Here is a 15825-nt window from a genome sequence, read left to right as displayed (position 1 = left end):
GAGAGAGGGAAACTGAGAGGAGACAATGGAGGGAAACAATAGAGGAGAGAGGGAAACGGAGAGAGGGGGAAACAATAGAGGAGAGAGGGAAACGGAGAGAGGGGGAAACAATAGAGGAGAGAGGGAAACAGAAATAAGGGGGAAACAATAGAGGAGAGAGGGAAACACAGAAATAAGGGGGAGACAATAGAGGAGAGAGGGAAACACAGAAATAAGGGAGAGACAATAGAGGAGAGAGGGAAACACAGAAATAAGGGGGAGACAATAGAGGAGAGAGGGAAACGGAGAGGAGACAATGGAGGGAAACGGAGAGAGGGGGAAACAATAGAGGAGAGGGGGAGACAATAGAGAGAGGGAAACAGAGAGGGGGAAACAATAGAGGAGAGAGGGAAACAGAAATAAGGGGGAGACAATAGAGAGGGGGAAACAATAGAGGAGAGAGGGAAACAGAAATAAGGGGGAGACAATAGAGAGGGGGAAACAATAGAGGAGAGAGGGAAACAGAAATAAGGGGGAGACAATAGAGGAGAGAGGGAAACGTAGAGCGGGGGAAACAATAGAAGAGAGAGGGAAACAGAAATAAAGGCGGAGACAATAGAGAGAGGGAAACGGAGAGCGGGGGAGACAATAGAGGAGAGAGGGAAACAGAAATAAGGGGGAGACAATAGAGAGAGGGAAACTGAGAGAGGGGGAAACAATAGAGGAGAGAGGGAAACAGAAATAAGGGGGAGACAATAGAGGAGAGAGGGAAACAGAAATAAGGGGGAGACAATAGAGAGAGGGAAACTGAGAGAGGGGGAAACAATAGAGGAGAGAGGGAAACAGAAATAAGGGGGAGACAATAGAGGAGAGAGGGAAACAGAAATAAGGGGGAGACAATAGAGAGAGGGAAACAGGAGACAATGGAGGGAAACGGAGAGCGGGGGAAACAATAGAGGAGAGAGGGAAACAGAAATAAGGGGGAGACAATAGAGGAGAGAGGGAAACGGAGAGAGGGGGAAACAATAGAGGAGAGAGGGAAACAGAAATAAGGGGGAGACAATAGAGGAGAGAGGGAAACGGAGAGAGGGGGAAACAATAGAGGAGAGAGGGAAACAGAAATAAGGGGGGGAGACAATAGAGGAGAGGGGGAAACAATAGAGGAGAGAGGGAAACAGAAATAAGGGGGAGACAATAGAGGAGAGAGGGAAACAGAAATAAGGGGGAGACAATAGAGAGAGGGAAACAGGAGACAATGGAGGGAAATGGAGAGAGGGGGAAACAATAGAAGAGAGAGGGAAACAGAAATAAGGGGGAGACAATAGAGGAGAGAGGGAAACGGAGAGGAGACAATGGAGGGAAACGGAGAGGGAAACAATAGAGGAGAGAGGGAAACAGAAATAAGGGGGAGACAATAGAGAGAGGGAAACGGAGAGAGGGGGAAACAATAGAGGAGAGAGGGAAACAGAAATAAGGGGGGAGACAATAGAGGAGAGAGGGAAACAGAAATAAGGGGGAGACAATAGAGGAGAGAGGGAAACAGAAATAAGGGGGAGACAATAGAGGAGAGAGGGAAACACAGAAATAAGGGGGGAGACAATAGAGAGGGAAATAGAGGGAGGGAAACGGAGAGAGGGGAAAACAATAGAGGAGAGAGGGAAACACAGAAATAAGACAGGGCTCCACACTAAAAAATTTACCTGGGAGCCATTGGCTCCAAACCTGAAAAATTTAGGAGCCAAATAGAATATTTGGTCGCCAACATTTTAAACCATGTAAAATTAATGTTATGTTAAATGGGACTTACTGTGTGCAGAGGCCGCGGCAGCCTCATCCTCCTCCTCCTCCTCCTTTAGATCCTTTCTTTTCTTAGTTTGAAAACGTTCAACATGGAAACTTGCAACTTGACAACCATATCCAGTCTGACAACCATATCCAGTCTGACTCAGTACTTCAGCTTCACTTGGCTAGCCTTTTAATGAGGCTTACTCTTCTGAACTTGAACTTAAAGGAAACCTGTCACCCCCCGTTAGAACCCCCAATACTCACCTCATCCCGCCAGGTCCCGCTTCTGAAGATGGTTGGGTCACGGAGATCTTAGCCGCTGCAGCCCGGCGTGCGCTGAGAGAGGAGTCCAACACTCATAGAGAACTCTATGAGCGTTGGACTCATCTCTCAGTGCACGCCGGGCTGCAGCGGCTGAGATCTCTGTGACCCGACCATCTTCAGAAGCGGGACCTGGCGGGATGAGGTGAGTATTGGGGGTTCTAACGGGGGGTGACAGGTTCCCTTTAAAAGCTTGCAACAGTCTATACATACTGAGCTAGACTTATGACTGCAGCCATAGTGACCCCCCACAAGATGTGTATATAGATAGATATATCTCTCACCTAGTGACTAATGCAAGTGACCCCCTACAATACAGACACCTGAGGGGCCCTGATAATAATAATTGTGCATATATCTATCTCCCAGTGTCTGCAGCCAGTTTGCCCTACACTTATAGATACCCCCTCCCCTTATAGATGACCCCCTCTACCCCCATTATAGATGCCCCCTCTTCTCCCCCCCCCTTATAGATGCCCCCTCTCCCCCCCCTTGAAGATGGCCCCTCTTCTCCCCCCATTATAGATGCCCCCCCTTCTCTTCCCCCCATTATAGATGCCCCCCCCCCCTTTCCTCTATGCTAAGCAGTATTTTAAAAAAACAAACACACAAACTCACCTGACAACCCGCTCCCCCGGCGATCCTCTTCTTCTTCAGGCGCTGTCCCCGGCTGATGCACGGCTGCCGGGGGTGTCCCGTTCTATCCCCGGCAGCGCGGTGCGTCAGTGAGCTCCCTGTACGCCGGGGGTGTGACTTCTGACACAGGAAGCGTCTCTGACGTGCGCTTCCTGTGCCGGAAGTCAGGGCCCGAGGCAGCTCACTGATGCGCCGCGCTGCTGGGGATAGGATGGGACGCCCCCGGCAGCCGCGCATCAGCCAGGGGCCCGGACTTAAAGAGACAGCGCGCCGCCGCCGGGGCCAGTCGCAAATGGCGCCCAGATTAATAAATCTGGGCGCCATTTGCAAAATGTCAGTCGCATTGGCGACCATTTTGGTCGCCATCTGGAGCCCTGTAAGGGGGAGACAATAGAGAGAGGGAAACAGAGAGGAGACAATGGAGGGAAACGGAGAGAGAGAGGGAAACACAGAAATAAGGGGGAGACAATAGAGGAGAGAGGGAAACGTAGAGCGGGGGAAACAATAGAGGAGAGAGGGAAACAGAAATAAGGGGGGAGACAATAGAGAGGGAAATAGAGGGAGGGAAACGGAGAGAGGGGAAAACAATAGAGGAGAGAGGGAAACACAGAAATAAGGGGGAGACAATAGAGAGAGGGAAACGGAGAGCGGGGGAAACAATAGAGGAGAGGGAAACACAGAAATAAGGGGGGAGACAATAGAGAGGGAAATAGAGGGAGGGAAACGGAGAGAGAGGGAAACACTGAAATAAGGGAGACAATAGAGAGGGAAACAGAGAGGAGACAATAGAGAGAGGGAAACACAGAAATAAGGGGGGAGACAATAGAGAGGGAAATAGAGGGAGGGAAACGGAGAGAGGGAAACACTGAAATAAGGGAGACAATAGAGAGAGGGAAACAGAGAGGAGACTAAATAGAGAGAGGGAAACGGAGAGAGGGAAAAACAGAAATAAGGGGGAGACAATAGAGGGAGGGAAACGGAGAGCGGGGGAAACAATAGAGGAGAGAGGGAAACAGAGAGGAGACAAAAGAGGGAGGGAAACGGAGAGGGGGGGAAACAATAGAGGAGAGAGGGAAACAGAAATAAGGGGGGAGACAATAGAGAGAGGGAAACTGAGAGAGGGGGAAACAATAGAGGAGAGAGGGAAACAGAAATAAGGGGGGAGACAATAGAGAGAGGGAAACGGAGAGCGGGGGAAACAATAGAGGAGAGAGGGAAACACAGAAATAAGGGGGAGACAATAGAGAGGGAAACAGAGGAGACAATGGAGGAAAACGGAGAGAGGGGGAAACAATAGAGGAGAGAGGGAAACACAGAAATAAGGGGGAGACAATAGAGAGGGAAACAGAGAGGAGACAATGGAGGAAAACGGAGAGAGGGGGAAACAATAGAGGAGAGAGGGAAACACAGAAATAAGGGGGGAGACAATAGAGAGGGAAACAGAGAGAGGGTGAAACAATAGAGGAGAGAGGGAAACAGAAATAAGGGGGAGACAGAGAGGGAAACTGAGAGAGGGAAACACTGAAATAAGGGAGACAATAGAGAGAGGGAAACACTGAAATAAGGGAGACAATAGAGAGAGGGAAACAGAGGAGACAATAGAGGGAAACAGAGGGGGAAACAGAGAGGAGACAAAAGAGGGAGGGAAACGGAGAGGGGGGAAACAATAGAGGAGAGAGGGAAACAGAAATAAGGGGGAGACAATAGAGAGGGAAATAGAGGGAGGAAACGGAGAGAGGGGGAAACAATAGAGGAGAGAGGGAAACAGAAATAAGGGGGAGACAATAGAGAGAGGGAAACGGAGACCGGGGGAAACAATAGAGGAGAGAGGGAAACAGAAATAAGGGGGGAGACAATAGAGGGAGGGAAACGGAGAGAGGGAAACAGAAATAAGGGGGAGACAATAGAGTGGGAAACGGAGAGTGGGGGAAACAATAGAGGAGAGAGGGAAACAGAAATAAGGGGGAGACAATAGAGAGAGGGAAACAGGAGACAATGGAGGGAAACGGAGAGAGTGAAACACAGAAATAAGGGGGAGACAATAGAGTGGGAAACGGAGAGTGGGGGAAACAATAGAGGAGAGGGAAACACAGAAATAAGGGGGAGACAATAGAGAGAGGGAAACACAGAAATAAGGGGGAGACAATAGAGAGAGGGAAACAGGAGACAATGGAGGGAAACGGAGAGAGTGAAACACAGAAATAAGGGGGGAGACAATAGAAGGAAAACCGAGAGGAGACAATGGAGGGAAATGGAGAGAGGGGGAAACAATAGAGGAGAGAGGGAAACAGAGAGGGGCAGAGATAATAGAAGGGAAACAGAGGAGACAATGGAGGGAGGGAAACGAGGAGAGGGGGAAACAATAGAGGAGAGAGGGAAACACAGGCGGGAAAGACAATAGAGAGGGAAACGGAGAGAGGGGGAAACAATAGAGGAGAGAGGGGCAGAGACAATAGAGGTAAACAGGAGACAATGGAGGGAGGGAAACAGAGGGGGAAACAATAGAGGAGAGAGGGAAAAATAAATAAATAAGGGGGAGACAATAGAGAGGGAAACAGAAAGGGGCAGAGACAATAGAGAGGGAAACAACGGGGCGGAGACAATAGAGGAGAAATGGAAACAGGGGCGGAGACAATAGAGAGGGAAACAGAGCGGGGCGGAGACAATAGAGGAGAGATGGAAAGAGAGGGGCGGAGACAATAGAGGAGAGAGGGAAACAGAGGATACAATAGAGGGAGTGAAACTGAGAGAGAGGGGTAGAGACAATAGAGAGAGGGAAACACAGAAATGAGGGGGAAAACAATAGAAAGAGGGAAACTTAGAGGGGGGGAAGACAAAAGAGAAAGGGAAACAGAAAGGAGAGAGGGGGAAGACGATAGAGAGGGAAACGGGGGAGGCAATGAAGAGAGGGAAACAAACAGAAAGGGGGAGACAATGGAGAGGGGTAAACGCAGAAAGGAGAGGGTGATAAGGGTGGTCGGAGAAATATATGGGTAATAAAGCACTGGCCCTATTACATAAGGGTGGTCGGGGAATATATCAGTAATAGGACACTGCCCCTATTACATAAGGGTGGTCGGGAATATATCAGTAATAGAACCCTGGCCCTATTAGATAAGGGTGGACGGGGAATATATCAGTAATAAAGCACTGGCCCTATCACATAAGGGTGGTCGGGGGATATATCAGTAATAGGACACTGGCTCTATTACATAAGGGTGGTCGGGGGATATATGAGTAATAGGACACTGGCCCTATTAGATAAGGGTGGTCGGGGAATATATCAGTAATAGAACACTGGCCCTGTTAGATAAGGGTGGTCGGGGAATATATCAGTAATAGGACACTGGCCCTATTACATAAGGGTGGTCGGGGAATATATCAGTAATAGGACACTGGCCCTATTACATAAGGGTGGTCGGGGAATATATCAGTAATAGGACACTGGCCCTATTACATAAGGGTGGTCGGGGAATATATCAGTAATAGAACACTGGCCCTATTACATAAGGGTGGTCGGGGAATATATCAGTAATAGGACACTGGTCCTATTACATAAGGGTGGTCGGGGAATGTATCAGTAATAGGACACTTGCCCTATTAGATAAGAGTGGTCGGGGAAAAGTTGTCGGACACTATTTGTTTCTGAGCTGGAAGAGTCCATTGTGTGGGGGGAGATCTGTGCTGTTCTCTTCCTGGATGCTGGATGATTGTATATATGCAGCAGTGTAATACGAAGATATCTTGTGTAAGGGAAGCTTCACACGTACCGGTTTCGCTGCGTGTTTGCAGTGAAATCCGCTGCGAATCCTGGTACAGTGAAGTTGAATGGGTCACATACCCGCAGCGGAATTTTCATTCCGCTGCCAGTATGTGACTCGGCCCCACAGCCCGAAGCAAACATTACCTGCTCGGCACCGCAGGCGCATGTGAAGCTCCTGGCTCCTGTTGATCCCGATGCAGCTGCTGTGCCAAGCAGGCAATGTTTGCTTCGGGCTGTGGGGCCGGGTCACATACTGGCAGCGGAATGAAAATTCCGCTGCGGGTATGTGACCCATTCAACTACACTGTACCAGTATTTGGCTGCAGACTCTGTGTGAAATCCGCTTCGAATCTGGTACGTGTGAAGCTACCTTTATATAGAGAAGGAGGCGAAGCTATTAGTAGTGTAGCCGTAACCTCTGTCCTCAGTGTTTTCTCTCTGGGTGAAGATTGTGTTTTTCTTCACTGTGCTATGGCTGCAGCAGGCTGTGTGTATGTGTGCTATGGCTGCAGCAGGCTGTGTGTATGTGTGCTATGGCTGCAGCAGGCTGTGTGTGTGTGTGTGTGTGTGTGTGTGCGTTATGAATGCAGCAGGCTGTGTGTGTGCTTTAAGTACAGCAGGCTGTGTGTGTGTGCTTTAAGTACAGCAGGCTGTGTGTGTGCGCTATAACTACAGCAGGCTGTGTGTGTGCGTGCTATGGCTGCAGCAGGCTGTGTGTGTGTGCTATGAATGCAGCAGGCTGTGTGTGTGTGCTATAACTACAGCAGGCTGTGTGTGTGCGCTATGGCTGCAGCAGGCTGTGTGTGTGCGCGCCCTATGAATGCAGCAGGCTGTGTGTGTGCGCTATGGCTGCAGCAGGCTGTGTGTGTGTGCGCGCCCTATGAATGCAGCAGGCTGTGTGTGTGCTATGACTGCAGCAGGCTGTGTGTGTGTGTGTGTGCGCGCGCTATGGCTGCAGCAGGTTGTGTGCGCTATGACTGCAGCTGTGTATGTGTGCTATGGCTGCAGCAGGCTGTGTGTGTGTGTGCTATGGCTGCAGCAGGCTGTGTGTGTGCTATGGCTGCAGCAGGCTGTGTGTGTGTGTGTGTGTGTATGTACTATGGCTGCAGCAGGCTGTGTGTATGTGTGCTATGGCTGCAGCAGGCTGTGTGTGTGTGTGCTATGGCTGCAGCAGGCTGTGTGTGTGTGTGTGCTATGGCTGCAGCAGGCTGTGTGTGTGTGTGCGTGCTATGGCTGCAGCAGGCTGTGTGTGTGTGCTATGGCTGCAGCAAGCTGTGTGTGTGTGTGCTATGGCTGCAGCAAGCTGTGTGTGTGCGTGCTATGGCTGCAGCAAGCTGTGTGTGTGCTATGGGATCATATTAAAGAAGTCCTATTTACCCCTCCCTGTGCCCCCGCAGTGCAACGTCACAGCTTATGGCCCCCCGCCAAGCTCCCGATCAGTGAGTGAGGCAGGACACAGCTGTAGTCACTGACTGGCTGAGTGGGTAGTTCCTGTGGGGCCGTAATGATTCGGGAGCGTGGATGATGACACAGAGCTGATAGATCTGGACCTATGGCTGACTTCTGTATATCACTATGTGTGACCTCTCTCTATATCACTGTGTGACCCCTCTCTATATCACTATGTGTGACCCCTCTCTATATCACTATGTGTGACCTCTCTCTATATCACTATGTGTGACCTCTCTCTATATCACTATGTGTGACCTCTCTCTATATCACTATGTGTGACCCCTCTCTATATCACTATGTGTGACCTCTCTATATCACTGTGTGACCCCTCTATATCACTATGTGTGACCTCTCTATATCACTGTGTGACCCCTCTCTATATCACTATGTGTGACCCCTCTCTATATCACTATGTGTGACCCCTCTATATCACTATGTGTGACCTCTCTCTATATCACTATGTGTGACCTCTCTCTATATCACTGTGTGTGACCTCTCTATATCACTGTGTGTGACCCCTCTATATCACTATATGTGACCCCTCTCTATATCACTGTGTGACCCCTCTCTATATCACTGTGTGACCCCTCTCTATATCACTATGTGTGACCTCTCTCTATATCACTATGTGTGACCTCTCTCTATATCACTATGTGTGACCCCCTGTATATCACTGTGTGTGACCCCCTGTATATCACTATGTGTGACCCCCTGTATATCACTATGTGTGACCCCCTGTATATCACTATGTGTGACCCCCTGTATATCACTATGTGTGACCCCCTGTATATCACTATGTGTGACCCCCTGTATATCACTGTGACTGTGTAACTGTGGCCAGTTATGGAGGAGCCGGAGCGTGATAATAACTCCCCGGGGTGTGACCGGCCAGTTATGGAGGACCCGGAGTGTGATAATAACCCCCCGGGGTGTGAGCGGCCAGTTATGGAGGAGCCGGAGTGTGATAATAACCCCCCGGGGTGTGACCGGCCAGTTATGGGGGAGCCGGAGTGTGATAATAACCCCCCGGGGTGTGAGCGGCCAGTTATGGAGGAGCCGCAGTGTGATAATAACTCCCCGGGGTGTGAGCGGCCAGTTATGGAGGAGCCGGAGTGTGATAATAACCCCCCGGGGTGTGACCGGCCAGTTATGGAGGAGCCGGAGTGTGATAATAACCCCCGGGGTGTGAGCGGCCAGTTATGGAGGAGCCGGAGTGTGATAATAACCCCCCGGGGTGTGACCGGCCAGTTATGGGGAAGCCGGAGTGTGATAATAACTCCCCGGGGTGTGAGCGGCCAGTTATGGAGGAGCCGGAGTGTGATAATAACCCCCCGGGGTGTGAGCGGCCAGTTATGGAGGAGCCGGAGTGTGATAATAACCCCCCGGGGTGTGAGCGGCCAGTTATGGAGGAGCCGGAGTGTGATAATAACCCCCCGGGGTGTGAGCGGCCAGTTATGGAGGAGCCGGAGTGTGATAATAACTCCCCGGGGTGTGAGCGGCCAGTTATGGAGGAGCCGGAGTGTGATAATAACTCCCGGGGTGTGAGCGGCCAGTTATGGAGGAGCCGGAGTGTGATAATAACTCCCCGGGGTGTGAGCGGCCAATTATGGAGGAGCCGGAGTGTGATAATAACCCCCCGGGGTGTGAGCGGCCAGTTATGGAGGAGCCGGAGTGTGATAATAATACCCCGGGGTGTGAGCGGCCAGTTATGGAGGAGCCGGAGTGTGATAATAACCCCCCGGGGTGTGAGCGGCCAGTTATGGGGAAGCCGGAGTGTGATAATAACCCCCCGGGGTGTGAGCGGCCAGTTATGGAGGAGCCGGAGTGTGATAATAACTCCCGGGGTGTGAGCGGCCAGTTATGGAGGAGCCGGAGTGTGATAATAACCCCCCGGGGTGTGAGCGGCCAGTTATGGAGGAGCCGGAGTGTGATAATAACTCCCGGGGTGTGAGCGGCCAGTTATGGAGGAGCCGGAGTGTGATAATAACCCCCCGGGGTGTTACTGGCCAGTTATGGAGGAGCCGGAGTGTGAGTCTGAGCTGTGGCTTACCGACTACACAGCCCTGATTCCCGGGTCTTGGCGGTGTTCGGTGGAAAACGGGCACCCAGGCTTCAGGGGCATCCAAAAATCATCCCCAATAGTAGGATAGGATAGTTCAGCAGGTAGTGGGGCGATCCAGGGGCCACAATTTGGATAAAACCCCTTTCTTTGGCACTTCTGAGCAGGAGTTGATGTCGAGCGCTTTCTCTCTGCTCTGTGTAGTATATTTATATTCAGACCATTATGTATTAGACCATTTTTATTCTACCCCTTTAGGTTTTTCTGTAAGACTTCGGACTCAATGACCGATTCTGTAGAGGTCAAAAAGGACAAGGACAAGGGAGGCCACAGTGAGTACGAGGTGTCCAGAGCAACAAACACGGAAATAGCAGGAGATGGCAAGAAACCTTATAACCAAGAGAAGAGTCCAACTCCATCCCCCGAGTCTACCACCAGCAACAAGAAGTCCTCCTCTGCTTCACTTCTAAACCCAAGAAACTGCTTCAGCTGGTCAGGACATCTGTCCTCGGGTGGCCCCCAGAACCCCCTCTCCCCTTCTCTGCTGTCCTCGGGCGGCCCCCAGAACCCCCTCTCCCCTTCTCTGCTGTCCTCGGGCGGCCCCCAGAACCCCCTCTCCCCTTCTCTGCTGTCCTCGGGCGGCCCCCAGAACCCCCTCTCCCCTTCTCTGCTGTCCTCGGGCGGCCCCCAGAACCCCCTCTCCCCTTCTCTGCTGTCCTCGGGCGGCCCCCAGAACCCCCTCTCCCCTTCTCTGCTGTCCCTCAGACGGTTTCACAGAACTAAAAATGTGTTGAAGTCAAACGCTGAAGACAAGTTGGATTTATTGGATAGACACATGGGTGCTGGGGCCCCGACCAGCCCGATCCTGACCTCCTCTGAAAATAAAAGTAAATTGTCCATGGTTGAGATTGAAGACTTAAGCCCAGAAGTAAGAAGGAATAATCCCTTACTTTGTGTATATATAATTGATCACGCACAGTACTACACGGTGTATATCAGTTGTCGTTGTGTCGCTGACCTTTGCTGTTTTCTATGTCCAGGAGTCTCCGATGATGGATGAATCTCTGCATGAACTTAGCATAAAAGTGTCTCCTGCACATCAAACAGCGGTTCCGGAGCCGCGGCCAATCACAAAGGTTAAGGTAACATTTCAGTGCACAATCTGATCGTTCAGGACATCGTCCGCCATCATGTTTGGTGTTTATGTGACTGAACATAGCTTACAATGGAAATTTTAAATGCCCTATACTGCTCCCACCACCATTTACTGCCGTCTGCCCACCATTGGTTGTCCCCAGCATATATTGTTTCCTCCTGTGCAGGCCCCTAGACCTGGCTCCCATCGCTCCAAATAACTGTACTGAAGGTTGGCCTAGTTTAGTTAGTTTGCTGAGTGTATAGCGTCTCTGTGCCTCAGTATCAGGTGTTTAGTGTTTCAGTGCTGAGTATATAGCGTCTCTGTGCCTCAGTATCAGGTGTTTAGTGTTTCAGTGCTGAGTATATAGCGTCTCTGTGCCTCAGTATCAGGTGTTTAGTGTTTCAGTGCTGAGTATATAGCGTTTCTGTGCCTCAAACCCCTATTACACAGGGTGACATAGAGGAGCAAACGAGCGCTGTCATCGCTCGTTTGCTCCTCGTTCCCTGCCGGCGCTATTACACACGCCGGCAGCGAGTGGGTAAGTGCAGGGGAGGCTACAGGGGGGCTGCCCAGGTGATCGCTAGATTGTCCAGGCAGCCCATAGAGGATAGCCGCGGCCTGCTGCCTCCTATTCCACGGAGTGACGGTAGCAGATTGTTGCTATTACAGTTGTTTGTCTTTTAACATGTTGAAAGACAAACGACAGCAACTATCAGCAGACATCGTTCGTGACAGCTGATCGTTGCCTTCTTTTACACAGGACGATTATCGGCCGTAATGGTCGATAATCTTTCCATGTAATGGGGCCTTCAGTATCAGGTGTTTAGTGTTTCAGTGCTGAGTGTATAGAGTCTCGGTGTTCAGTATTTAGCACCTCAGTATCGCGTGTTTCAATGTCAGGTGTTTATTGCTCTGCTTTGTTGTAGGTGTCTGGACTTCTTAAACCCAAGAGTGTGGATACACGTTCGTGCTCAAAACTGAAACCTTTGGCACCTGCCAAAGCGAGTGGTCTGAGAAGCAAGGGAAGAGAGGTGCGAAACAACGAGAACCGCCCCGGGCTGCAGGCGACCATCAGTGACCTGTGGAGGAACTTTAGCTTCAAGAAGCCAGAGCCCATGATGTGACACAGGTTGGCCTGGACATGGCAAGGAAAACACCTGGCATTAGAGTCTCGTATAAGGACGTGACTGGCTTGGGATCCCATGTGGATGGTCCTCTGGATGTTTCTCCTATCTGGATTCGTTTTATAGAACCTGTTGCGTTATAACACGTGTGATGGAGACGCCGCTCCTGCATCGGTCACTTTACCAGTTGATTTGAATGTACTATATCTGCTGCTCCGTCACAATGTATCGGTCAGTTTAATGGCCGGTCTCGTTTAGGTGGTAAGCACATTGAGCTCTGTATGCATCAAGATGGCGGCACAGTCTGAACATGTTGGAAGGTTATGGCAGTGGAGTCTTGAGTGGATGAAAGTGAAGGAAAAGTAAAAACCGTTTTGCCTCCCAGCATCCTCAGCTGCACAGGGATAGTGCTGTAAATGGTGGTCTGTTCTCCACACTGCATTGATGTGGAGGCCATTGCCTGCCGCGCTTACAGCCTTGAAGTCAACTTCCACCTTTTAACACCATGTCTTCTGTGCTGATGATTTTAAAGGGGTTATTCAGGAATAGAAAAATCTAGCGGTTATCTTCTGAATGGCGCCCCCCTGTTCTCAGGTGGTGTGTGGCATTACTCAGCTTTTCACGTCAATGGCCCTAAGCTTCAATACTAGACACAAACAAGGGTCAGGCGTGGCGCTCTATTAAGATAGTGTTTTTTCTTCTTTCTCCTGGATAATCCTTTTAATATATCCTTTATAGCAGTCAGCTGTGATTTTCTGTTACAAAGCTCCAAATCCCCTGCATGGACAGATTCTAGCGAGTATAACTGTATAGCGGTGGCGTCCACCATGGGTCACCAGCATCTCATTCTTTATGTGTCTATACAGGGAAGGGATATGGAGCTCTGACTATTACAACCCTTACAGGCCTATATATACAGTGGTGGGAAAAAGTATTTGCCCCCTTCCTGATCTCAATCTTTTGGATGGTTGTCACACCAAAATGTTTCAGATCACCAAATAAAAGTAAATATAACAGAACACAAGGAATCTCCCACAATGCAGTCTGTAAACAGGGCCCTGTGTGAAAAAGTAATTGCCCCCTAAGCCTCATAACTGGTTGGGCCGCCCCCTAGGAGCAACAAGTGTAATGACTGACAGGGAGTCTATGACATTGCTCTAGAGGAGTTTTAGTGGCTCATCTTTGCAGAATTTATGTAATTCATACATTTAAAGGGTTTCTGAGCATGAATCGCTTTAAGGTCAGCCACAGCATCTCCATGCGATTAAGGTCAGGACTTTGACTAGGCCTCTCCAGAGTCTTCATTTTGGTTTGTCTCATCAACCCACAAAGCCTTCTCCCAATGTCTTGGGGATCGCCAAGATGTATTCTGGACTTCTGCTACTAACAAGGAGAAAGTCAGGCCATCTGTTCATGACCTCAAGCTAAAGCGCACTCTGGATATACAGGAGTGCAATGATCCAGTACACCCCAGCAAGTCCGCCTCTAAATGGCTTAAAAAACAAAACCAAAGGAAGACTGGAGCAGCCTAGTCAAAGTCCTGACCTTGATCGGATGGAGATGCTGTGGCCTGACCTTAAAGTGTCCCTGTCGTTATAACTTTTAAAATCTAAATGAACAGTAGATGTGATATAAAGCAAATTTGCAATTTACATTCATTATTTGTTTGTTGACATCATGCTGTAAAACAAAGCTGAACTTACCAGAAATCCAGGTCCAGTCTCCTGAAGGCAGCTATATATACTGTATCCAGGTCCAGTCTCCGGAAGGCAGCTATATAACAGCTATACTTACTGTATCCAGGTCTAGTCTCCTGAAGGCTACTATATACCAGCTATACTTACTGTATCCAGGTCCAGTCTCCGGAAGGCAGCTATATAACAGCTATACTTACTGTATCCAGGTCTAGTCTCCTGAAGGCTACTATATACCAGCTATACTTACTGTATCCAGGTCCAGTCCCCTGAAGGCAGCTATATAACAGCTGTACTTACTGTATCCAGGTCCAGTCTCCTGATGGCTGCTATATAACAGCTATACTTACTGTATCCAGGTCCAGTCTCCTGAAGGCGGCTATATACCATCTATACTTACTGTATGCAGGACCAGTCTCCTAAAGGCTGCTATATAACAGCTGTACTTACTGTATCCAGGTCCAGACTCCTAAAGGCTGCTATATAACAGCTATACTTACTGTATCCAGGTCCAGTCTCCATAAGGCTGCTATATACCATCTATACTTACTGTATCCAGGTCGTCTCCTGACTGCTATATAACAGCTATACTTACTGTATCCAGGTCCAGTCTCCAGAAGGCAGCTATATAACAGCTATACTTACTGTATCCAGGTCCAGTCTCCTGAAGGCTGCTATATACATCTATACTTACTGTATCCAGATCCAGTCTCCTGACTGCTATATAACAGCTGTACTTACTGTATCCAGGTCCAGTCTCCTGAAGGCAGCTATATAACAGCTATACTTACTGTATCCAGGTCCAGTCTCCTGATGACAGCTATATAACAGCTATACTTACTGTATCCAGGTCCAGTCTCCTGAAGGCAGCTATATAACCGCTATACTTACTGTATCCAGGTCCAGTCTCCTGAAGGCGGCTATATACCATCTATACTTACTGTATGCAGGACCAGTCTCCTAAAGGCTGCTATATAACAGCTATACTTACTGTATCCAGGTCCAGTCTCCTGAAGGCAGCTATATAACAGCTATACTTACTGTATCCAGGTCCAGTCTCCTGACTGCTATATAACAGCTATACTTACTGTATCCAGGTCCAGTCTCCTGAAGGCTGCTATATAACAGCTATACTTACTATATCCAGGTCCAGTCTCCTGAAGGCTGCTATATAACAGCTGTACTTACTGTATCCAGGTCCAGTCTCCTGAAGGCAGCTATATAACAGCTATACTTACTGTATCCAGGTCCAATCTCCTGAAGGCAGCTATATAACAGCTATACTTACTGTATCCAGGTCCAGTCTCCTATATAACAGCTATACTTACTGTATCCAGGTCCAGTCTCCTGAAGGCAGCTATATAACAGCTGTACTTACTGTATCCAGGTCCAGTCTCCAGAAGGCTGCTATATAACAGCTATACTTACTGTATCCAGGTCCAGTCTCCTGAAGGCAGCTATATATACTGTATCCAGGTCCAGTCTCCTGACTGCTATATAACAGCTGTACTTACTGTATCCAGGTCCAGTCTCCAGAAGGCTGCTATATACCAGCTATACTTACTGTATCCAGGTCCAGTCTCCAGAAGGCTGCTATATACCAGCTATACTTACTGTATCCAGGTCCAGTCTCCTGAAGGCTGCTATATAACAGCTATACTTACTATATCCAGGTCCAGTCTCCTGAAGGCTGCTATATAACAGCTGTACTTACTGTATCCAGGTCCAGTCTCCTGAAGGCAGCTATATAACAGCTATACTTACTGTATCCAGGTCCAATCTCCTGAAGGCAGCTATATAACAGCTATACTTACTGTATCCAGGTCCAGTCTCCTATATAACAGCTATACTTACTGTATCCAGGTCCAGTCTCC

The 15825-nt window shown here is 49.3% G+C and overlaps 1 protein-coding gene across 1 annotated transcript in view; it reads left to right on the top strand.

Moving 5' to 3' along the window:
- The window catches only part of EXO1 (exonuclease 1), a 30247-nt gene extending 15293 nt beyond the window's left edge, over positions 1 to 14954 (top strand). Inside the window, exons 6-8 of the mRNA XM_069943069.1 lie at positions 10254 to 10923; positions 11036 to 11137; positions 12060 to 14954. Of these exons, the coding sequence (XP_069799170.1) occupies positions 10254 to 10923; positions 11036 to 11137; positions 12060 to 12257 (970 nt within the window). The 3' untranslated portion in view covers positions 12258 to 14954. The remainder of the gene's footprint in view (positions 1 to 10253; positions 10924 to 11035; positions 11138 to 12059) is intronic.
- Positions 14955 to 15825: the final 871 nt, after the last annotated feature.

This window comes from Dendropsophus ebraccatus, chromosome 10, assembly GCF_027789765.1.
Source record: "Dendropsophus ebraccatus isolate aDenEbr1 chromosome 10, aDenEbr1.pat, whole genome shotgun sequence".
Lineage (NCBI taxonomy): Eukaryota > Metazoa > Chordata > Amphibia > Anura > Hylidae > Dendropsophus > Dendropsophus ebraccatus.
This window is presented reverse-complemented; position numbering and strand designations above follow the sequence as displayed.